This window comes from Carassius auratus, chromosome 32, assembly GCF_003368295.1.
Source record: "Carassius auratus strain Wakin chromosome 32, ASM336829v1, whole genome shotgun sequence".
In the NCBI taxonomy this organism is placed as follows: Eukaryota; Metazoa; Chordata; class Actinopteri; order Cypriniformes; family Cyprinidae; genus Carassius; species Carassius auratus.
The window spans coordinates 3,211,992-3,236,811 of NC_039274.1; the positions used below are offsets into that span (position 1 = coordinate 3,211,992).

Here is a 24,820-nt window from a genome sequence, read left to right on the forward strand (position 1 = left end):
TCATAAAGTAGATTTTTTATATAATCTCTAACATTTAAAGAACCATTTGCAGTGGTCATATTAGGCAAAGTTGTTAAGAATGAGGAGATATATCGAACAATGTGAAGATCTAGTGTATGTGTGAATATGTAAACATTTTCTGAAATTTGAAGTCATTTACCATATATATATATATATATATATAGTGTTTTTGAAACTTTATAGCGTCACCTGTGGTCCGATCTCCATAAAAAAATGGCATGTTTGTTTAGAATCACCTATTGAGAATCACCTACTTTAGTGAAGTTTTGAGTTTTCGTTTAGGCTTTATAGGTGTTTGGGTATATTTGGATGTGCCTCTCTTCTAAACGCATTAAAGTTCAACTAGTTTTTTTTTTCATAATTATTGACCAAAAGAATCCAGAAAAATTGTAAAGCAGTGTATTTTTTTTTTTTTTTTTTTTTTTTTTTACAAAATCTCTATTTTGGTTGACAGCTGTTAATGCAAAATTACCATTTTAGATTGACAAACTGTATTGTATACGATTTCTATTTAAATTGAAAGTCTACGCTACCCACTACGATTTTCAAAGCACAATGCAATACTTTGACATTTCATTCAGCAGCGCTAAACCCGGAAGCACATATACCTACTTGCTGGCAACATGCCAAAATAAATGCTTGCTGATTTTCAGTTTGAAAATGATGAAAGTTCAAATCTAAAATTATAATAATAATACATATATTAAAATTTCTTCTTTTAAGTTTACTATAAAATAACTGCATTTGTATTTAATACTCCCTTTTTATTTTAAAATAATATAGTAACAAACTTTGTTTAGTTTATTATTTTATATATAAAAAAAGAAAAAACTAAATAAATTGCAATCAGTCACTATTATTATTTTTTTATATATAGTAATATTTGATAGGTCACACTGTGTGCTGTGTGAGGACCAAACCAAACCCCCATCAAATCCATCAAACACAAGAGTTGACAACATTTTTAGAAATGTTTTTATTTGAAATGCAAGATCAATTCACAAGCAGGTATACTTGAGTTCAGGGCTTAGACTTTAGTCTTGTAAAAGTTGTTTATGACTTCCAAGAACAGTTTCATTTATAATGAATTCAGGAATTCTGTTTTGGACAAAATACTGCATTATCACTGACCGGATAATAACAGAATAACAATCTTAGCTTTGAAATTTGCTTTCTGTCACCAGCAGTACCGGCATTAAAAGGTAAACCACACAGGACGTATACAAACTTTCCACAAAGAAGTTAGTGCAATATTTATCACATCTCCAAAAGATGCTCTAAAGATAGAAATGACAGTACCATCTGTGATGGGCACAGATAGTTCACATAGTGCATTTAGTTTGTAAACAACTGCCGAGTCAAAAAAAAAAAAAAAAAAGCAAATACGGACCAAGATTATAAGTGCACCATTTTGTAGATGTTACAGATGCGATTTTTAAATGATTGACGACAACCTGCCTAATTTCAGTCATATCAATTATGTTAACGGAAATGTTGTTGCACAAATAGACATTTCATTCAGGTTGAGAACATTTTTCTTATTATTTATGTTCATCAGATGACTATTACCAGAGAACTACTAATTTACTCTCTTTAAACGTTTACTTTCATTTAGTGACTGTTCAGCTATTTTATAATTGTCTTACCAAACTAATAAGAACTGTTTGCCAGCAAAGGCTTTTGAAGCAAATAATGTTTTAGTTAGCTACGACTCAATACAGCATGCTAATGTCTGGAAAATACATTTTGAACCATCTCAGGAGCAGTGAGAGCTCTTGCCCCCTGATAGCAAAAGGGAAGAGAGATTGGGGATTTTATTTTATTTGGTTGGTTGGTTGGTTGGTCCCTCCTTTCCTTTAAATCACACCATCCCTCTGTCTGTTCCTTTTCCGTTTCTAACCTTGCTTCTGTTTCTTCAGATAGCGTGCACGCTGGGACAACCCCATGCTCAACACATATTTGTTGAGAAGTTTTGCAGGAAGCAGAGCAGTTGTCACCCAACCCTGCATCAATGACATAATAACAGACTTGTTAGACTGTCAAAAAATAGAATATGAAAATAATCCACTGCTATAGTACTATAGTTTATATCATATACAAGCATCATTCCAAATGGTCCTATTAAGCATAGTTTGTAGAATGTAGATTACTGTTCAAAATTTTGGGGAGAGTGCAATTCTTTTTTTTCAGCAAGACTCCATTAAATTGATTTAAAAAAAAAAAAAACAGTAAAGACATTTATAATATAAAAAAAAATAATCCACTTTAAATATCCAAATAAATGCTGTTCTTTTGAACTTTCTATTAATCTAAAAATCCTGAAAGAAATATCACAGTTTCCACAAATTTTTTCAACAAAAGTTTTATTTTATATATTATTTTATACAAAACACATTTTATTTTGAATTATATTATTTCATAATATTAATTTTTTAACTGCATTTTTGATCAATTAAATACAGCCTTGGTGAGCATTTCTTCCAAAAACTCTCACAAAAAAAATATTACTGACCCTAAACTTTTGAAGAGTAATGTATAATGAATTCACTGTAGACCTGAACACTGAATTAAAGATGAAGGCATTTTAAGAGGGTCTCACCAGGATGGCATGAGGGAAGTAACCATTCGACTGAGTCTGCAGCCCTACAGTGCACAGCTGGGCTTTAACATAGCGTTCCGGAGAGGGGATGTCAAGAGTGGGCCTCCTGATTTTGCTCAGTTTGGTCGTCACATAAAACGGCAGCACACTCTTCAAAGAGTTACACAAGACATATTATCAGTGTAAGCACTGAACATCATATTATTACTAGCAAACAAAAAAAAAACAGATAGATAGATATCAAATGGCATTATACTTAAATTCATCTATGCATATTTACATGTCACTCTTTTTAGTAAACAACTAATATAATGATGTCTGAATTTTGTATTGACTTTAATTTTTAAGCTACGGTCAATAAATTACCTGTATAATAATCCCTTTGCTTTTGTATTCAGCAGCAAGACCACGGGAGAAGAAGTCCACAAAGGCCTGAAGGTGTGAGAATAATCATGTAAAGTGTGTCCTTAAAAATCATGAAAGTAAAAAAAAAAAAATATTAATAACCCAGTGCATCAAGCTGCAGTAGCATTCTAATATAAACAACTAATTGTCTCAAAATAGTGCTGCTAGACATAAACCCACATCCTCGGAGCACTTTAGCAACAAAAGACCAGACAGAGTTTTCTCAAAAAGACATGGAAGACCTGATCCAAGTAAGAGAAAAATGACTTGCCTTCGAGGAAGAATAGAGGGTGAGGAGAGGAAATGGGTACATGCCACTCGCTGAAGCAACATTCAAGATCACTCCTTTAGACCTGGAAAGAGTTGTGTTTTTTCAGCGATTAATGTTCGTAGAGCGGCATGCAAGCATGTTCTCTACATACAACAATGCTTAAAATGTCCCATGTATTTGTTTCATTTTCACTTGACTCTTTTGAAAGCACAGCATTATCCCTTATAACACACTGGTATCTGCTAATGGATTCTTGCATCCCTGTTGCTATTGCAACTGGTGTCCATGTTTCATGATGTACTAGTTGCACACCTGACTCTAGGGCTCTAGATGGGAGGAACTACAGATACTTTTAGAATGGCTTTTATTCTCCAAACTTAGGAAGACCCTGTGTACTTGCATAGTACCTAGATGTGTGCATAGTATGTAACCACAGTGTAAGTACACATTGATACACAGTATCTATAGCTCTAATGTTTGTCTAACTACACACATTTAACAACCCACTGCATGGTATGTGTAAGTACAAATGTGTAACATGACATTGATAACACTTTTTGGTAATGAAATTATTAATGTGTAACAGGACTAACATCACTTTTGGGTAATAAAGTGTTACCATGTAAGTACACTGGTATTACAGTGGTGCACCAACTCCATCTCAAGATCCAACTCCTCCCACTTTACATATCCCTAAACCTACCCATCTCCACCCCCTGGATCCCATTTCCACCCCTAAAGCTCCCTTAAACAGCTTATCATTAACAAGACATGCAACATTTAATTGTCAATGAGACAAAAATGTCAGAGTGGAACATTTGTTAATGATTACTGGACTGAAGTGTGCAAGAAGTAAAGGCCAAAACTTAGTGGTTTTGAATGGGATGACTGAACAGCACAAAAATAACCACATAAAAATGTGCATGACACACTCCTGTGGACATATTAGTTAGTCATAATTCTTCAAGAAAGAATCATTCCATCTGCTTTACCAAACAATAAATTGAATGTCAACAGAATCATAGTGTGGTCATTTCTAAACTTACCTATCTACCATCCTGGGCAGTACCAATCGAGTCATCTACAATAGTGCAGGGATAGAGAATATGAATCAGATCTACAAGCTTTAAAGACTACTACACAAATAAATAAAATAAATTATTATAAAATCTGTTTCAATTCCAACAATCTTTTCAGTAATATTTCACATATGCATGCATTCACATTTTAAACCTTAAATCTGTCCCACTTCAATGAATGGACATGTTTTTTTTATTTTGTATAGACTTAATAGTACATTTTGGATCCTGAAGGTGGCAGCATAGACTCAAACTTTCAGAGACCTTATAATAAAGACCTGCAGATGCAGTGAGCTACACACAACTTTGGGGAGTACAAACAAGTGTTTATATATAGAAAGTGAGGTAAATACTTAATGAATGAGTCAAATTTGTTAATCACATAATGACAAAAAAAAATTATTTGATAAAAGAATAAAAGTTGCATGTAATATGAAAACACTTTTTACAATCAGAATGCAAAACCTTCCTTTCCAGTGCACAAAGGAGTTCTGCAACTTTCTAATTCCAAATCAATGAATATATTAACACATACAAACATGACAATCATCATTTCATGCCAACGGCACTTATTTTGTGTTTAGAAACTTGGCCTGCCAAGACACAGTATGTTAATACAGAGGACGCTGCACAGACACCATTACAGTTACAAAAAAGGCATTTACAGGTGCATCTCAATAAATTATAATGTTGTGGAAAGGTTCATTTATTTCATTAATTTAACTCAAATTGTGAAACTTGTGTACTAAATAAATTCAATGCACACAGAGTGAAGTAGTTTAAGTCTTTGGCTCTTTTAATTGTGATGATTTTGTCTCACATTTAACAAAAGCCCACCAATTCACGATCTCAACAAATTAGAATATGGTGACATGCCAATCAGCTAATCAACTCAAAACACCTCCAAAGGTTTCCTGAACATTTAAATGGTCTCTCAGTTTGGTTCTCTAGGCTACACGATCATGGGGACGACTGCTGATCTGACAGTTGTCCAGAAGACTATCATTGACACCATTCACAAGGAGGGTAAGCCACAAACATTCATTGCCAAAGAAGCTGGCTGTTCACAGAGTGCTGTATCCAAGCATGTTAACAGAAAGTTGAGTGGAAGGAAAAAGTGTGGAAGAAAAAGATGCACAACCAACCGAGAGAACCGCAGCCTTATGAGGATTGTCAAGCAAAATCGATTAAAACATTTCACAAGGAATGGACTGAGGCTGGGGTGAAGGTATGAAGAGCCACCACACACAGAAGTGTCAAGGAATTTGTCTACAGTTGTCGTATTTCTCTTGTTCTTGTTAAGCCACTCCTGAACCACAGACAACATCAGAGGCATCTTACCTGGGCTAAGGAGAAGAAGAACTGGACTGTTTTGTATTTCATTTGGAAACCAAGGTCCTAAAGTCTGGAGGAAGGGTGGAGAAGCTCATAGCCCAAGTTGCTTGAGATCCAGTGTTAAGTTTCCACCATCTGTGATGATTTGGGATGCAATGTCATCTGCTGGTGTTGGTCCATTGTGTTTTTTGAAAACCAAAGTCACTGCACCTGTTTACCAAGAAATTTTGGAGCACTTCATGCTTCCTTCTGCTGACCAGCTTTTTGAAGATGCTGATTTCATTTTCCAGCAGGATTTGGCACCTGTCCACACTGCCAAAAGCACCAAAAGTTTGTTAAATGACCATGGTGTTGGTGTACTTGACTGGCCAGCAAACTCACCAGACCTGAACCCCACTGAGAATATGTGGGCTATTGTCAAGAGGAAAATGAGAAACAAGAGACCAAAAAATGCAGATAAGCTGAAGGCCACGGTCAAAGAAACCTGGGCTTCCATACCACCTCAGCAGTGCCACAAACTGATCACCTCCATGCCACACCGAATTGAGGCAGTAATTAAATCAAAATGAGCCCCTACCAAGTATTGAGTACATGTACATTAAATGAACATACTTTCCAGAAGGCCAACAATTCACTAAATTTTTTTATTTTTTTAAATTGGTCTCATGAAGTATTCTAATTTGTTGAGATTTGGTGGGTTTTTGTCAAATGTGAGCCAAAATCATCACAATTAAAAGAACCAGAGACCAAAAACTACTTCAGTCTGTGTGCAATTAATTTATTTAATACACAAGTTTCACAATTTGAGTTGAATTACTGAAATAAATGAACTTTTCCGCGACATTCTAATTTATTGAGATGCATCGGAGTCTTAAAAGCACACCAGCAAAAAATTACCAAAAAATAAATTGTGACATGACAAATTATAAAAACTATGTTATTATGACTGTTTCTGTCATTTATACTAAGGATGCACAGATGTATCGGCCAATCAGCATTAGCAGATAAATTAAATAAATCTAGTAATTGCAAAGAGCTTTGTGCTTTGTTTTTGTTTTCTTGATCAGCTCTGAAATTGTTCATTTGTACAAAATTCAAACATTAAATGCTGTTTTGACGCTCTTAAATGTAAAGCAATGGGGTGCTTACATTATAGGTCATTAAAATAAGCACCTTTAATATTAAAGTAACGTACCATGAGATGGCCCTGGCATAGTTTTCAACATTATTTGGGAGATACTTTTATCAGTATAGGCAGATGTCATTCTGAATATTCGGCTATCATATTGGTGGAGAAATTTTGTATCAGTACATCTCTAATTTATACATACACTTTATTTTCAGAGTCACAGCGAATGAGTAAAGGCTGTTTCTTGAGTGAGGAGCAACTTTCTCTTACCTGACAAACTGATGTAATGTTGATGTTGATCATGTTGTTGATGAACTGCAATCACAACTGTCAATGCGTTACCAACCAAAACAAACGGCAACAAAACAACTCACAACAGACAATTATAGTTCTATTAATCAAATGGAAGTTTTGCGTAATGCACAAGTGACTACACAAACTCACACTGTCAATATTAGGAATGTTGAGGAAGAACTCTGGGTAGGAATAAGATACTCCAACATTGTTAACTGCAGGAAGAAGAGACATACAAAATTTAAGACTTGCAAGGTGCTCAAATAATAATAATAATAATAATAATAATAATAATAATAACAATAATAATACAATTAATAAATTTAAAAAATATTATTTTAAAAAGAGATCTGGAAACAGGTAGTTCCCTTCACCTTCCCATAGCTGGCAGCAAATACTAAAGCATAACTGCATAACACACCTAATACTCCTATTTCCAGTCCGGCCAGTCCAGACTCAATCTTCGGGTAGATGTCCACAGATCCAAAGTCAGCAGAAATGGTTTTGGTCTCTACTTTATACTTGTTCTCTGGTGAAACAAAAGGAAAAGCAGACCATTTCAAAACATTAGGAATGCACGTCACTTAGACTGCAGTTTCTCTTCACCAGGGCATCATTCAATTCTGTTAAATACACTAAAACCCTCCGTTGTAAAAGTACTTTAATTACGGAATAGGTCTGAGAACCTGGATGGATGGAGAGTGAACAAAAGAAACACAGAGAACTCCATTCACATACTCGCTGTAGAAGACACTGCCCTGCTTCATTGAAAGGAATTTGACATGTTTACACGGTATGCATTCAGAAAGTCACACTCGGAAAATGGTGGTTTAAAAAGATGCAATATCCTAATAAATCTCAACATGGTGAGAATTTGCTGTACTGGTGTATGATGGTATCTATTTTTAAGCCAGGTCTTCAGGATTTTTTATGAGTCAAATTTGTACCCAATTTGTATTGCAAGAGAAGCTCTGAAAGTGATAATGATTGGGCATATTTGTAAAAAAACAAACAAAATTTGTTTTGTTTGCAAGGCTGCACAATTTGGCCCAAAATTGTGATTAGAAATCAACAACAACAATAATAGTAATAATAATGTTTTTGTTATTATTACTATTATTATTACTACTAAAATATTAAACATGAGAAATATTACTCATATCTAACTGTAAAAAACAAATCGAGAAATTAAGAAAACGAATACTACATTTATTTTTTAGTACAGATATAAAATGACTAATGTTTAATGACTAATGTTTACATCTTTATTTCTTCATTTCCAAATTTAACTTCTATTTTAGAAGAAAACAGCCGTTATAAATGCCTCTCATTAAAAGTAAGTTAGGGAAGACGGTCACTGGGCTGATTTCCTCCATTCGATGCTCTCTTACTCTCTCTCTCATCCCCGCCATGTCATCTCCAGGATCCACCTCCATCTGAAAAGTCGCACTCTGCTGCAGCAGCCAGGCAGCTCAATTGGCAGAGTGCCTGCCTTTCAACACAGAGCTAAAAATAACTCCGCTCATTAACATCCACATTCATTTAGCAGAGGGAGACACACTCTGCCTCACAAACAGGAGCGGAACTTGCTCCTCACGACTCTCACACACACACACACACTCACAATAGGTACCCCACAGGTCTTCTGCACACAAGCAAACACAAACGCATTTTCCAGCACATGGGCAAACACACGTGCGTGCATGCTCTAAATCATGCCATCCTCCTCAGATCAGGAGTCATCCAACCAAAGGACAAGAAAAAATTAATGGGGGGGGGCATCTGCGATTCATTGAACGATGCCATACTAGGAGATCCTGCATTTGCTTTGTTCTTGTGGTGCCAGTTGTATAAAGAAAACAATTATTAACACAACCCTGCTTAGCTTCAGTGGGCAACAAGGATTATATGGCTGTGGCCACTAACATTGATAACTTTCTTATATTCTATATTCATTGCACACAAACTGAAATATTTCAAGATTCTTTTTTGTTTTAATTCTGATGGTTATGACTTACAGCTTAGGACAATAAAAATATCAGCTTCTCAAAAAATGGTAATATTCCATTTTGAGCTTGATTAGTTTGTTTAATTTTGAGTATATATACTGTGTACCTCTTGGGTTAGTTTAAAACATGCAGCCACAATTATGGGAAAGACTACTGACTTGACTGTTGTCCAAATGACAATCATCAACACCCTTCACGAGGTTATTGCTGAAAGGGCTGGTTGTTCACAGAGTGCTGTATCAAAATATATTCATAGAAAGTTGACTGGGGAAAAGTGCACAAGCTGATTCAAGAACTTGGAAGAGCTTCACAAGGAGTGGAGTGGACTGAACCCGGAGTCAGCGCATCAAGAGTCACCAAACTCAGACGTCTTCAGGAAAAGGGCTACAGCTGTCACATCCCAAGAACCAAGCTACTCCTGAACCAGAAAAAAATGTCAGAAGCATTTCGCCTGGGGTAAGGAGAAAAATAACTGGACTGTTGCTCAGTGGTCCAAAGTTCTCTTTTCAGATGAAAGTAAATTTAGTATTTCATTTGGAAATCAAGGTTTGGAGTCTGGAGGAAGACTGGAGAGGCAATGTTGAGGAGAGGAATCCAAAGTCCAGTGTGAAGTCAGTGACGATTTGGGTGCTGTGACGTCTGCTGGTGTTGGTCCATTGTGTTTAATCAAGTCCAAAGTCAATGCAGCCATCTACAAGGAGATTTTGGAGCACTTTATGCTTCCATCTGCTGATAAGCTTTATGGAGATGTTTGAAGGACTTGAAAAGCTATGAAAAGGACTTTAGCACCTTCCCACAGTGCCAAAACCACTTCCATGTGGTTTGCTGACCATGATATAATGGTGCTTGATTGGCCAGCCAACTCACCTGACCTGAACCTCACAGAGAATCTATGGGGTATTGCGTAGAGGAAGATAAGTAACATCTGACAAGCAATACAGAGGAGCTGAAGGCCACTATCAAAGCAACCTGGGCTACAATAACGCCTCAGCAGTGCCACTGATCGCCTCCATGCCATGCTGCATAGAAGCAGTAATCCATACAAAAGGAGCCCCAACCAAGTATTCAGTGCATAATTAAACCTGCTTTGGACATCTTGAACATTTCTATTTTGTAAATCTGTTTTTGACTATCTTTGAGAAAATATTCAAATGTTTTGAGATACAAATGTTTTTTTCTATTTTCATTTCATCAAGTCACAACCATCAGAGTAAAAAAATAAAATAAATCCAGAATAAGAAAGTTTGCTTTTTTTTTTTTTATTAAATAACCAAAAATAAAAGAACTTTTCAATGATATTCATTTTTTTTAAATGCACCTGTAAGCAGACACGTACCAATAGCTTTGGCCACTTCATCCAGCTTCTCTTGAGTACGGCTGATGAGAACGATTGCAAAGCCTCGTCGAGCAAGCTGCGCAGAATCAGAAACATTTTTTATTTTTATTTTATTTTGATTATTTTGAAATCACTTATGATCAGATCGTCATTACAGTAAACCAGCCTTCACAATCAAATCATCCATTTCTATCCGTATTACCATCAAAATGATCCTAATCATCCTAGTACACTATTACAAAATCAAATCAAAACAGTATATAACAAAAAGCACAATTCATAAAGGCCATCAATTGGTAGAAAGGAGAAGCAGCAGGGTGGCTAATGCTTGCCGACTGTACGAGGCAAACCTTTGAGAGTGGAGTTCTCCCTGAACTCTGACTGAGACCTCTAGTTTGATGACTCATTGTGATTTCCATGAAGAGGGGGAAAAAAAAAACTTGACAAATAAAACCTGAGGAATCTTACCTCCTCCGCATAGGCTTTTCCAATTCCATCGGTAGCCCCAGTCACAACTAAAGAGAAAAAGACAGAGATTGTAAATTATCGAACACTCTAAATACATTACACATACGTTGAGTTACGTGGTAAGACGCACTGATAAGAGGTGTAATTATGCATTTTAATAAACAGTGCAAGCTGTTACTGTCATTTCAAATTCAATTAAATTTCAAATTATCAGACGTTAAACATGGGTGTCTGCTGATGAGAGCATGCAATTGACAGCATGTTCCTTTACCATTTTTGATTAGTTGTCCTGGCTACACCTAGACAACAAGCCCCGTTCTCCCTCAAACACAGTTCACCTTTGTAAAAATAGCTTGAAGGCAAGCAAAGAGGAAAACTACTTCACATTTATAGGAAGAGCAGACAAGCTTGAATTCATGCTCTGTTCCCTGTTCACCGGGCAACAAGGACACAGGACACACATCCCCACCCTTTAGCCTGGCATCTTTGGTGTCAGAGATGCCAGCACTGATTAAAGATTTACATGGGCAGACCGCATACACCGGCTGGAGTAACACAAGAGAGTGTGGAGAGGGAGGGGTGGATGACGAACAATAAGACAGTGCAAGGGAGGAGCGAATGAGGACTGATCCTGGGGGCAGTTAAAAATAGAAAAGGGAAGAGTGAAAGGCAAGCAGAGTACAGTTGGGAGGGGGCGGCACACAGTTAGAGGCAAGGGAACCATTTTCCCAGTTATTTTTAAGCACATTTACAATACATTACTCCACATGAGCGGAGGGGAAATAACACTGGTTGGGCCGAAACGCTCAGAGCGTGTACGGCTAGGTGAGAACTGAGAGAGGGAAATTTTTATGAATGCTGCTGTATGGCAAAAAGCCTCCATCTCATAACACACCCTGGGCAATGTCCGCAACACATGCTGGAAATGTGAATGAATGCAAGTCTTATTCAGATAAACTCTACACCTTAAAAGACCTCACGTCAGGGCTGTGCAAAAAATCGAATGCGATTTTCATGCACATCTCATCAGTAAAGACGCTCCTGTAATTAGAAGTATATCTCCAGCACGTACGTTCGGATCATGGTTGCCAGGTTTTCACCACAAATCCTGCACAGTTCCTTCTCAAAACTAGTCCAAAACTAGCCCAATCGCATTTCCAGGAGGTTCCCCGATAAAAAAAATGCTTTGCGGGGTTAAAATGTAAGTTTTATGGCATGGTTGCCTTGGTAAAATTTGCATTTTAGGGGCTAAATATCACGTTATTGGTATTGTCGCTTCGACCCGCGGACATGAAAAACAGCCACAGACTTGGCAACACCAGTTGGCATTTACTACACCGAGCCGTAATTCACTAACAATCTACAAAAAAATAGATATGTTAAAAACGGTGGTGATTCTTTGTCGATTTTGAAAGCGTTTTTGTGTTAGTTGTCGGTAGACTACGGCTCTGAGTAGTCTGTTTTTCATGTCCGCTGTTCGAAGCAACCCAATAACATGATATTTAGCCCCTAAAATGCGAATTTTACCAAGACAACCATGCCAAAAAAAAAAACGTATATTTTAACCCCGGGAAGCATTTTTTTTTTATCTGGGAACCTCCTTGAATCGCGATTAGTTTTGGACTAGTTTTGAGATGCAACAGAGCAGGATTTGTTGTGAAAACCTGGCAACCCTGATCTGAACACACGTGCTGGATATAATACTTCTAATTAAAGGAGCATTTTACTGATAAGATGTGCATGAAAATCGCATTTGATTTTTTGCACAGCCCTACCTCACGTGTTTAGTGCCATTGTATCACATCACTTAAGTAATATACGGTTTACCTAGACATCCAGTGTAATGGATATACATTTGTTCACATCCGGTCTACAGAAAAGGTGCAAAAATATTAAGAACAGTTTCACAATGACTATTCTGAGTAAAGCACAATCGACAAACTACATTAGCTATTTAATCACCTTGCATTTCAAGAGTCTAACGTTTGTAGAATCTCGTAACAGCAAAGTAGCCTTGTGCTTTACTTCAATTATGACAAATTTATGAAGAAAATGTCAATGCATTATAATGTGTTCCTTAAACAAAAACACAAATAGCTTCATATAAGATAAGTAATGTACCAGTCAAGGTTGTACTTGCTTACTGTGTTTAAAGAGTTCACCAAAAATAAAAAATGATTCATCATCTTTGGGTGAACTATCCCTTTAGAATTTACACAATATCTCACTTAACAATAAACAGAATATGACAGAAAAACTGTACAAAATGTAAGGATTTTGACTATAGTACAAATGATTCTCACTTTGTTGCATTATTTCACTGAGGATAACATTGATTCTTGAAAGAAATCTCAGCTACGCTGCATTTATTTGATCCAAACTGCATGAAAAGAGTAATACTGTGAAATATTAAAGATTATTTTTCTTTAATTTATTTGAAAATGTCATTTAGTCCTGTGATGGCAAATCTGAATGTTCAGAAGCAATTACTTCAGTGTCACATGATACATGATGTGTTGAAAACTTGTGCTGCTGATATTTCAGGATTCAGGTTCAGGATTCAGCATTTATTTAAAATCTTTTGAGACTTTTGTTTAAGTCAGCGTGTCCTTGCACAAAAATTCTGACCACCGACTTCTGAACAATACAATAGTGTATATATTATAAACTATTTTCACTTAATTTGCCTTTTTTCAAGAAAACGGTCATAGTAAAATATAACAACCAAACCTGCAATACAAGGATTCCAGCACTTTTTCAAAAAATCCAGCACAATATTTCCTGCGATGCAGCACTAAACCTGCATTTGAGTGAAAGCATTCACAGATTTTGAACATCATCTGTTAGAAAACGATCAGAGAAAAATCTTCAGAAGTTGATGCCAAAGCTAATGATGAGGAATTTGGGTCAGTGTGATTCAAGTTATTTTTAAAGTATAAAGCTAAACGATGACATTAAAAAGCCCAGTGAATTAATTAATTTCTCACACAAACTGTACATTAGTCACCTTCCTATCTGACATATGAAAAGCACCTGAGAAAAATGCTAAATTATCTTCCACTAAAACCACAAGGTCAGACAACCTGGAGAAGCATTTCAGTTTTGCGAACATGTGAGGTGGCAACAGGGAAACACCCCTTGTTAATTACACATTAGTGACTGGCAGGTTATTACAAGCATGAAGAAAAGTGTGTTTTGTCAACCTCGAGCTACATTAAAAGAATAAATGCCGGAGTCTGGTCAACCGAGAAATGATCTTATAAGAGTGAAGATGCCCCCTCACTGTGCACACCGATGCTGCTGCCGCTAAATACTCTGAAGGCTAAAAAAAGAACAGGAGATTAAAAATACCAGGCAGGCACTGCAGCCTCGTCTGGAACAGCTGCAGCACTTGAATACAAATGAGCCTCAGCTTCCCCCGGCATCGCATGCACTGCACTCTTCCTCCCCGGGCTCATGCACCAGGCCGTACATGCATCCGTATGGAGAACCCATGCATTTGATGCAGCATTCCATCCAGCTGAAATGTCACACTATGAGGAGCTACTGAATGAAGCAACAAGAATGAAGCTGTACAACAGGGTAGACACCATTATTTGGACCCAAATGTTGTGCTAACTGCTGCCAATTTTTTTTTTACATATTATGGAGCAGCATTCATTGCAGGTTTAGATTAAGTGATTAACAATAGCAGATAAATATATATTTATTACCCAAGGGGTTGTAATAAGTAGACCTATTTCTCCACCAAGCCTACAAGTTTCGCTCTTTTAAACCTGGAAATCTTGAGAAAAACAAAAGTGCCATCTCTCACTGCCCTCGGATGTTCCCATGTTTGCAGTGTTATGTAATAGCACACCCCTTTCCCGTCCGCAGACCGGGATCCTCCCGCCTCATTGGATGCCGCAGTAGAGGATTCAAAGCGTCTCCTGGGCCCCCACTCCCAGTAACATGCTTCTTTAAATAGCATGGGGTGCCACGTGCCTCTCTCGACAGCTTTATTTGTTTCACATCAGCAGCACTGTTCAAAAGGATGGTTTTAAAATCGGCTGCTCTAAAAATAGAGCGAGATGCATTTATTTTTCCCTGAGGCAAGATATTTTCAGAAAGGGGGAGAACTATGTGGATGTTTTCTGCAATCGAGTGTGCAGTACAGTAGCATTACAGCAGTTCATAAATATCTATTAATGAAGCATTCAGAACAATGTGCAAAAGAGGACAGAGCCTTCGATTAAAGCCACGTCAATAGAGAATTGCAGTCAATATCATATTTCTTGTTGAAATATTACATATAAAATATTCATAATTATGTCACGTCATTGTGGTGAAATGCACATGACCGTGCGAACATGTAACACACAGATATCAGTATTTTTGACTCAAATTCCCAATAAATGACAAGCCACTGTACCATGCAAATTCCTTGGAAAGAAGATGAATCACACATTTACAGCGGACATGGATGAGCTGTAAAGCTACACTTCCTCAGTTCATATTCAGGCTTTAAGAAATATACCAGGGAGAGAGAGAGACATGTTACTTTTTAAAGTATTGTTTTCAACTGACTGAATGATTTAAAAAAAACGTATATATTGGTCTTTTTATCGGTTAATAATAGAGCAGTGTAAAAGGAACAGAGAAGTTGAGAGAAAGAAAGGATGAAGAGGAAACACTGTGTGCACTGTTCCATGAGGAAGAGGAGGTAATGACAATAAAAGAGACAGCTAAATGGAGGGAGATAATGTGCAAAACAAGGAGACGAGGCACGTGTTACAGAGGGTGCTCTTCGTGAGAGATGTAAATATACGAGAGAACTCAAATGTTCAATTGCAGTTCCCATTTAGTAAATTACATCCAACCATTCATTTAGCCAACAAATGCCTTCATTCACAAAAGTAGCTAGACACTGACATGCAGATAATAATGGCAGAGAAATGAAGACAATGGCAGTATTATCAAGATAATACCTACTTCAGGGATAGTCAACCCAAAATTGAAAATTTGCTGTTAATTTAATAACTCTCAGGCCATCCATGTAGGAGACTTTTTCTTAAGTAGAACCAAAGTCTCTTTAAGGCAGGGTTCCTCAAATCTTGCCCTGGGGGGGCAATCTGCCACAGAGTTTAGCTCCAACCCTGATCAAACTCACCTAGTATTTTCTAATGATACTAAAGACACTGATTAGCATTCTCATGTTTGTTTGACTAGGGTTAGAGCAAAACTCCGTAGGAAAGTGGATCTCGTGGGCCAGATTTGAGGATCCCTGCTTCAAGGCAAGTCATTTCACTCAGCTGCCAATTTTGAAACGCCTCTCGGGCATGTAAGTGCAGCTGCTATGTCTTTGAATGTAGAAACATCAAATTCTCCAAAACTGGTCACCACACTTACGATTAAATTTCATATTTGAAATCACCAATGAAATCTGACAGCAACTGCCACATGTTGATTCTCATGCTCCAATAGCATTTAAAAAAGCTTATTTTTCATGAGAAAGAGCTGTTTCAGGTGGTTAAGTCCAATTTGGTTAACTGGTTCAAAAGAAAAATTTGCTGAAATTAACCAGACCATTTGACTGACGCTATGGATTACAGGTAATAATGTTGTAAATATACATTTAAAACAGATAGAATACAAAAAGATTAGAAAACTAGTGTTAAGCAGCATATGAATAGAGTGCAATTCTAAAAGGGACAAGTGTTTTATAAGAATAGAATTAGAATAGAGAATGCTAGAGTTAGTGGGTCCAATAAAGATGGAAGAGATGCGTTTTTAGCCGATTCTTGAAGAAGGCTAAGGAATCAGCTGCTCTGATTGAGTTGGGCAGTGCTTCTTTAGGATGGCACAATCAAGCGACATTCACTTGCAGAATGCAAGCTTTTAGAGGGAACATAAGTCTGAAGTAATGAATTTAGGCAAAGGGGTGCAGAGCCAGTAGTGGTTTTGTAGGTAAACATCAATGCCTAGAATTTTATGCAAGCAGCTATTGGTAGCCAATGCAAACCGATAAGCAGAGGTGTGACATGCATCATTTTTGGCTCATTAAAAATTAATTCTGGATTAATTGTAAAGGTTTGATAGAACTGGCTGGAAGACGTGCCAAGAGAGCATTGCAATAGTCCAGCCTGGACAGAACAAGAGCTTGAACAGGGAGATGTGCAGCATGTTCCGAAAGAAAGGGCCTGATCTTCTTGATGTTGAATAAAGCAATCAGCAGGACTGGACAGTTTTAGCAACGTGGTCTAAGAAAGTCAACTGACCATCAATCATAACTCCAAGGTTTCTGGCTGTTATTGAATTAGTTATGGTTTATGTGCCTAACTGGATGCTGAAATTGTGATGAAACGATGGGTTTGCTGGAACCACAAGCAGTTCTATCTTGGCAAGGTTGAGTTGAAGGTGATGGTCTTCATCCAGCAAGAATTGTCTGTTAGACAAGCTGAGATGTCTGTTAGACAAGCTGAGACATCGGATCATTAGGATGGAAATGAGAGGTAGAGCTTAGTGTCATCAGCATGAAAAGCCATGTTTCTAAATGACAGAACAAAGTGATGCCAATGTAGACAGAGAAAATAAATGTTCCAAGAACTGAGCCCTGAGGCACCCCAGAAATTAGATGTTGCAACTTGGACACCTCACCAATATACATCTGAAAGGTAAGACTCAAACCGCTGGAGTGCAGTTCCTGAGATGCCCCTAGCCAACAGGGTTGACAGGAAGATCTGGTGGATAACCATGTCAAAAGCAGCAGACAGGTCCAGCAAGAGGAATAATAAATAATGTAACCCAAATAAACAGTAGTTCTGAGGCACTCACAAGGAATATGTGTTAAAAAAAACTTTATTTAACCTTGGCTATCCATTAAAAACATGCAAACATGTTTCGGCCTCTGTGGCCTTCTTCAGGGCAAATTCAAAATGGCAGTCTCTAAACTGCATGCCATATATCTGTATGTGATCACATGACCTAGAAGCACAGGTGTTCATCTGCACAGGAATCACCTGACAAGAAGCAATTACAACAAGTTACTGTAGACAAGAGTCACATATTCAATATTTAACCAGTTCCCACATCAAGATAATTTAAAATAATCAATATAAATAGATACATCTAGGAAGAAGTCGCTTTGTATAAGACAAGTTAAGGAAAAAAGTTACATTGTGAAAAAATATATAATTTCATTTTATGCTCTAATAAATATGTTCAGTCTCAGATTTTAATTTCTATGTTTTTACCACTTTCCATATCAAGATACAATTTGAAATGTCAATATAGATGCATATAGCAAAAACTCTCCCTCTTGGTGATAATTTAACATGTTCTATCCCAAAGATTTTAGAGTATCGCAACTTCTCTGGCTCGCCTCTTTAGAATGTAGAGCCATAGGGTATTGGTGATTACTTGTTCTTATGTCATATTTGTGCTCTGCTAATCTTTCTTTAAGCTAATGCTTGGTTCTTCCAATATAAAAACAGCCACAACGACATTCTAGTCTATAGACAACAAATGAGGTATTACAATTAATAAATGAGTATATACTGTATTCACGATTTGATGTCACATCTATAAAAGTATTGGTCTTGACCATATTGTTACAGTTTCCACACTTATGGTTACCTCATTTTGTGCCTAGCCAAGTTTTATTCTGTACAGGAGGCATATAGCTTTTCACAAGACTTCCTTTTAAATTCGGAGCTCGTTTAAAGGTGATAGTAGATACTTCCGGTAGTGCATCTCTTAAGATGGTATCACTTTTTATTATTATGTCCCAATTCTTCTTGATTATTTGCTTTATCTCATTGGCTTGACTACTGTATTGTGTAACAAAATAAACTTGGTTTGGCTCTTGTTGTCGCCTCGGCTTTTGAACCAACAGCTGTTCACTACTAATTTCTTTAACTCTACTACAGGTTTTATCTAAGGTCTTGTGTTTATCCTCTTTTCTTAAACCTTTGAATCATGTCTTTAGCATTTTTATCAAAAACGTCTTCAGAGTCACATATGCGTTTAATCCTTTGAAATTGGCCAAAAGGGATATTCTCTATTAACCAAGGTGGGTGGTAGCTTTCTGCCCTCAGTACAGTATTCCGATCAGTGGGTTTTCTAAACACAGACGTGTGCAATTCACCATTGTCATCTTTTTATATCTACAGATCTACGAAATGGATATTTGTTAGTGAGAACTCTAGACTCAGCTTCAAATTAGGATTTGTCTTATTATGCATGAAACTGTAACAGCTCTTGTTGTGACCCAAAGACCCATAAACAAATTTGAATAATTTGGTGCAAAGAAAGCTCCCATTGATGTACCTTTTATCTGCTTATAGAATTTATTTTGGAATAAGAAAACATTGTTAGTTAGTGTCAATTCTGTTAATTTTAACATAAACTCTGCTGGGGGCATCTGTTATGGTGGTCTCTTCTCCAAATAATGTGACAGTGCTTTTAATCCTTCTTTGTGATCAATGTTCGTATATAGTGACTCAACGTCCATTGTCACTAGAAAGGCAGTACCAATATTTTTCATTTCTTTTATCTTGTTTAACACAAATGTGCTGTCTTGGATAAAGGAGGACAAGTCTATTACAAACAGATCAGGGCAATTCTTTTAGATTCAGGAATTCCAGGAGAAGATGCTGAGCTAAGAGCCTTCAAAACCACGCTAAGCTTGTGCCAGGCTTCAGCCTTGACTATTCATTCATCAAGATCCTCTGATTCGAACTGGTCTAATACATTCACTTCAGCAGAGACCAACTGGAGCCCCAAAGTGCATCAGCACTCATTATCAAACAAGTGAGACTTGCAAGTATCAAACCTACTCTCATTAATTGATACATTATCATATGCACCTTTTACAAAGGTGTGTTTGAACCAAGAAACTGACGTTTTCTTCAGGCTAAATATCAAATTGCTGAATATCAAATTGTATCATAGCTTCATGTCTTTATTTCTCATCTCTTTACTGCTTAAGCTTTAACCTTTTTCCTATGCCAACTGTATGTGTGTGTGTTAGACTAGTTTAAGTGTTTATGTAGTTTATAAAGTCTTACTTGTATCACACTTGAGGTTGTTCATTGTTTGCTCATAACTGAAGTCCCTAATCATGCAGATTTTTGCTACTTGCTCTGAGTAGTATTGTACAGTAAGAAAGTTATTTTCCTTAACCAGGAAATTAACGTTCTTAGAATTGACAGACAGTTGACACTGAGAGGTCAAGTAAAAGCTTACAGCGGATCTAAATATTTATTATATAACTAGTTATGATTGATTATTCATATTTCCCCTTTGAGCTGATGCGTTAAACCTGTATATCATTTTTGGACTTTTTGGAAAAGATGGTTGCCGTGGACATGCATTTTATCAATCACCATAATCTCCCAATCTTCTTTACTGTTGTACTGAAGATAAAAAGTCACCTAAATCTTGTTCGGCCTGAGGGTGAGTAAATTGAGAGCAAATTTTCAATTTGGGGTGAACTTTGTCCCTTTAACATAACATATTTTTAAGTTAAAACAAATCACATTTATATAGCGATTGGCACTTTCGAAGCACTGCCTTGTAAAACTTTGAAACATCTGCAAATTATTTATTTTGAACCAGTGGTTGATATATATATATATATATATATATATATATATATATATATATAGGAAGAAAATTTGCTAATAACTTCTTTAACAGGATAACTGAATCAATGAGTTAAATGGATCAAGCAGTTCTTTAAAAAGATCTGACTTGAAAAACAAATGCCACAAAGCTATCATATGGCTTAAGATTCTCGGTGTAAGGCAGTGTTTCCCAATCCTGGTCCTGGAGAATCCCCAACACTGAACATTTTTGGTTTCTCTTATCTGACACACACATTTGAGGTCTTGGAGTCTTCAATAATGAGCTAATGAGTTGAATCAGGTGTGTTTGAATGGGGAGACATCTAACCAGGATTGGGAAACACTGGTGTAAGGAACAGTCTAAATTTAAGCAGTTGCTCATTAAAAATCTTCACAACCTCCCTAGTTCTCCTAGATGAAATCATACGAGAAGTATAAATGTGGGATTTATAAACAAATCAATCTTTTTGAATTTGATTTGGTTCACAAATCAGGACTCAATGACAGCAGAACCCTAAAAGATTAGCAGTGAAAACAACTTGAATTTGCATTTATTCTTAACGCAAAGCATTTGTATGAATTCAACTATCCTACTGACTTTTATACAAGTTTTTATTTTTAAAATATGCATTTTTTCAAGATTAAAAGGGGCACATTTATGAAGACAATTTTTTTTTAAATGCGTTAAAATGCACCTAATTTATTTTCACTAAAGCTTTTTGAAAACAAGATAAAAAGAAACAAGATATTTAGTTACTGATTTAGTGGTTATTTACAGTTATTATATGATGAGAGTTAGAACATTTTTATGTGTTAATAATGATGCAGCTTTCTTGGAAAATTCCTGAGACCCCCCTAGTGGGCCAGACTCCCTGTTTGAGAAAGAAATTGTTTTTTTTTCTTCTTCTTCTTCTTCTTCTTCTCAAGAGCACAATTAAAAATCGACATTATCAGTTTTTGTTTAATAATAAAAAAAAAAGTTAGCCTTGAAATGTTGTGAAGGACAATCGGGGCCTTTGAATAAAAAGGTTTGAAAAGCACTGATTTATATTGGTCAAAACTAAATGCATTTAAGTATAACTACCAAATTCCCACCGATGACTGATAAACTATGACATGATCCATACTTGTTTTTTTGAGGATCGATAGATGCTATTTAAAAATGGCTTAATTTTTGACAGCAAGGAAGACACATGATTAGATATGAGCTGAAGTCAAAATCAGAGCAAAGCTTGTTGGTGGGGTGACAGGTTTATCTACAGAATTATGGACTTTTGGAACTCCACATATGATAAGCACACGGCCAAAAGTCAGGTCTATGAATAAAGCATAACGACTCTCACTACTGTGCTAAGAAGTCATTGGCAGAGTGTTCACTGGTTAACTCCAGATCCCTTCCACCCAAGTCAGCATCACCTTAAAGGGGTCATATGATGTTGATAAAAATAACATTATTTGGTGTATTTGGTGTAATGAAATGTGTTTGTGATTTATGTCTCAAAAAACACATTCTTTTCCATATACTGTACATTATTGTTTCTCCTCTATGCCCCACCTTTCTGAAATGCTTAGTTTTTTTCCAAAGCTCATCAGTCTGAAAAGCAAGGTGTGCTCTGAGTGGCCAGTTATCCAGTGTGTTGTGATTGGCCAAATGCCTCAAGCATGTAACAGAAATGTTACACCCCTTACTATACTGTGATGTGTCCCCAGAACACCGGCACAACAAGACAAAAACAATAAAATCCATTACAAACGAACCATTTGTTGCATCCAGTGGGGACATAATTAATGATTATAATGACTTGTACTGTGTTTTTACATGTTACATTGCATCACGCATATGCGATACGTAAAACCATTTGTGGTCGGAGAAACGACAAACAGCAAGCTCTCAAAACTCGCATTTAAATCATCAGTGGCATATCCTTTACATAAAGTACATATGACTGTGAATCAGAAGGACTGGCATTGTAGTCTTCTCTCCGAAGATTAGGAAAAAGTCCTCCATAAAATGCGTTGCACGCATCTAAATATTTGGGATGAACTGTTCTAAAACAGTGTTGTAAATACAACACAACCACTGATTTTTAGTTGTGTCCTCTTTTGAAAGGCCAAACACAGTATTTTCGTTTTCACAACGAATGACATGGCGCCAGCATATAGACCGTAAAAGAAATGGACACAGCGACCCCATTGGATTCAATGGAGACAAGTGAAGTCGATTAGAAGCACGCACTTGCTGGGGGACAAGCGTACTGCGCAGACTCAAACTGAGCTTGATGACGTAGATGTCACATGAGCAACCTGTACGTCTTCTAATCGCTGTGCCAAGAGAAATCTGAATCACCAACCGAATCTTCCAGAGAAGGTGAGCGTGAACAGGAGCAAATTTTGGTAAGTATTCTGATTAATTATCTCCCATGACTTCATGCCTCCACGTCCCCCCGATAGCCCCATAGACAGTAAAAGATTGCCTGCAAGCTTATCCTCCTGTCCATACGGTAATTTCTCTACTGTGCGACAGAGAGTCGCTGGTTATGACGCAATCGTTAGCCTATTTTTTACAAAAACTGCTTCTACGAGACCATAACATAAGGTACAAGGTAATGGAGCCTTTTATACATTTTCGTGTTTCTTTAGAAATAACTAATGGATAAACGGAGTCTTTAAACACCTCAGATGTAAAGTTATTCGCGCTGTCAAAGTGTTCGAATGGGAATGAATGAATGGGAGTCAATGGAACGCTAGCAGGTGGGGGTCCGCTAGCCAATGGGCTCCAATGGCAACAGCGAGAATCAAAGTTACTCCTCCCTTTCTTTCTTTGCGTGAACATTTGGGCAGCGTTATGCAAATTACGCATCATATGACCCCTTTAATCCCTTCGTTACAAAGTACAGCCAGACACCCACACAGTTACGACCCAGAGCCATTATGACCTTGTGCTTCTATGAGCTTCTGTGCTTACTGTATGTTAAACAATTTATACTCTGAGAAACTTAAGACCCCATGAAATGGCAATCAAGTTTACTTGCTCGTGCTGCTTAATTTCTTTTAAAAAAACAAGATGTTTGCTATGAACCACTGATTTGCTACTTGATATTGCAAGCTGGCTGTATAGAGCAGATAAAGTGACTCACTATTAAAAAGTTGTTTTGTTTGTTGATCTATTCAAACAACAAGGGACACACCGGACACTGCACTGAAGCTACGAGAGCTTGAGCCAAAGCAGTAGAGGACCCGGAAACAGTATTATCGGAAGATGGACACGTCAAGCCGATTAGACAGTCTGAGTGTAAGTCATGTATAAAATGTGTAACAAAAAGGGTATGTATCTTGACATACAAACATTTTGTATGAATTGCTGCAAGCAAATATCATACGAACACCACCATGTTACAATGCTGACACACATAACTGATGGCTGATAGTTGAAGCGGCTTTCCTGATAATAATGAAAGTGTTCGCTACGTCTGTCATTGCAGTTTGGGTACCAACCTGCCCATTTCCCGAGTTGGGACGCCCTCATCAAATTCCCATTGCCCACAATCCACACGCGAATCCCGTTGAGCAGACAGCACAGCGTGCTCAGCGACAGCCAGGCCACAGTGACAGCACCGATCCAGTACAGTGCATCTGTCAGCTGCTCCATCATAACACACTCAATGGGCCTCGGTGTCTCACACACGCAAGATCACAACTGTATTCAATGTTTGCTACTAATATCGATAGATGTGATGCTGCACGCTATCGGCTCGTTGGTGTGCAAGAACATCCGCTTCCGCATTAAATACGTTTTGTTACATTTTCTGCAGACTGCATTCTGATTGGATGTAAGTTCTGTTCGTTATAGCTCGTCACCGCCCACTATCTCATGTCTATTAACGGAAGGCTGAAGATTAAAACTGGATAAAACACTGAGATGCAGGAATATATGGACGTCTCAAATAGTTGTTAACTATTTACTTAACTTAAAGCTTGGTCGGAGCTCTACGATTACAGACAAAATACATCCCTTCGATAAATCTATGTATTTATTTTTCCAACATGACATATAAAATAAAAAATATAGGCCTACAAATCCTTTTTTAAAATTCCATGCTTTAAATATGAGTGAAAAAGGATGTCATGCAAAGGACGAAATTTTTAAAGTAAAGCTGCTGTATCACAATTCAAAACATAGCTTTCATTTGTATGTATATGTATGTATGTATGTATGAATGTATGGATGTAGGCCTAGGTGTATGTATGTATGTATGTATCATATACTTG

At 37.0% G+C, this 24,820-nt stretch overlaps 1 protein-coding gene and 1 long non-coding RNA gene across 2 annotated transcripts; one reads left to right on the top strand and one right to left on the bottom strand.

The window, feature by feature from the left end:
- Positions 1-980: 980 nt before the first annotated feature.
- LOC113051348 (very-long-chain 3-oxoacyl-CoA reductase-B) lies at positions 981-24,622 on the bottom strand. Its single transcript, XM_026215005.1, has 11 exons — positions 24,047-24,622; positions 10,947-10,993; positions 10,479-10,554; positions 7,555-7,662; positions 7,284-7,348; positions 7,110-7,154; positions 4,343-4,377; positions 3,297-3,378; positions 2,987-3,052; positions 2,621-2,770; positions 981-2,024 (listed from the first exon to the last, which is right to left on the bottom strand). Exons 1-11 carry the CDS (start codon positions 24,201-24,203, stop codon positions 1,917-1,919), a joined length of 939 nt encoding a protein of 312 aa, XP_026070790.1. The 5' UTR covers positions 24,204-24,622; the 3' UTR covers positions 981-1,916.
- On the top strand, positions 22,885-24,171 carry LOC113051349 (uncharacterized). Its single transcript, XR_003276890.1, has 3 exons — positions 22,885-22,945; positions 23,732-23,843; positions 24,034-24,171. It is a non-coding gene; the product is annotated as an uncharacterized LOC113051349 (long non-coding RNA).
- Positions 24,623-24,820: the final 198 nt, after the last annotated feature.

Coding starts and splice junctions, on each gene's coding strand:
- LOC113051348 (XM_026215005.1), bottom strand. CDS start 24,203: ATGATGGAGCAGCTGACAGATGCACTGTACTGGATCGGTGCTGTCACT. Junction 7,663..10,478: donor TGAAGTGGCCAAAGCTATTG/GTACGTGTCTGC, acceptor TTGTTTCACCAG/AGAACAAGTATAAAGTAGAG. Junction 2,025..2,620: donor ACTTCCCTCATGCCATCCTG/GTGAGACCCTCT, acceptor TCATTGATGCAG/GGTTGGGTGACAACTGCTCT.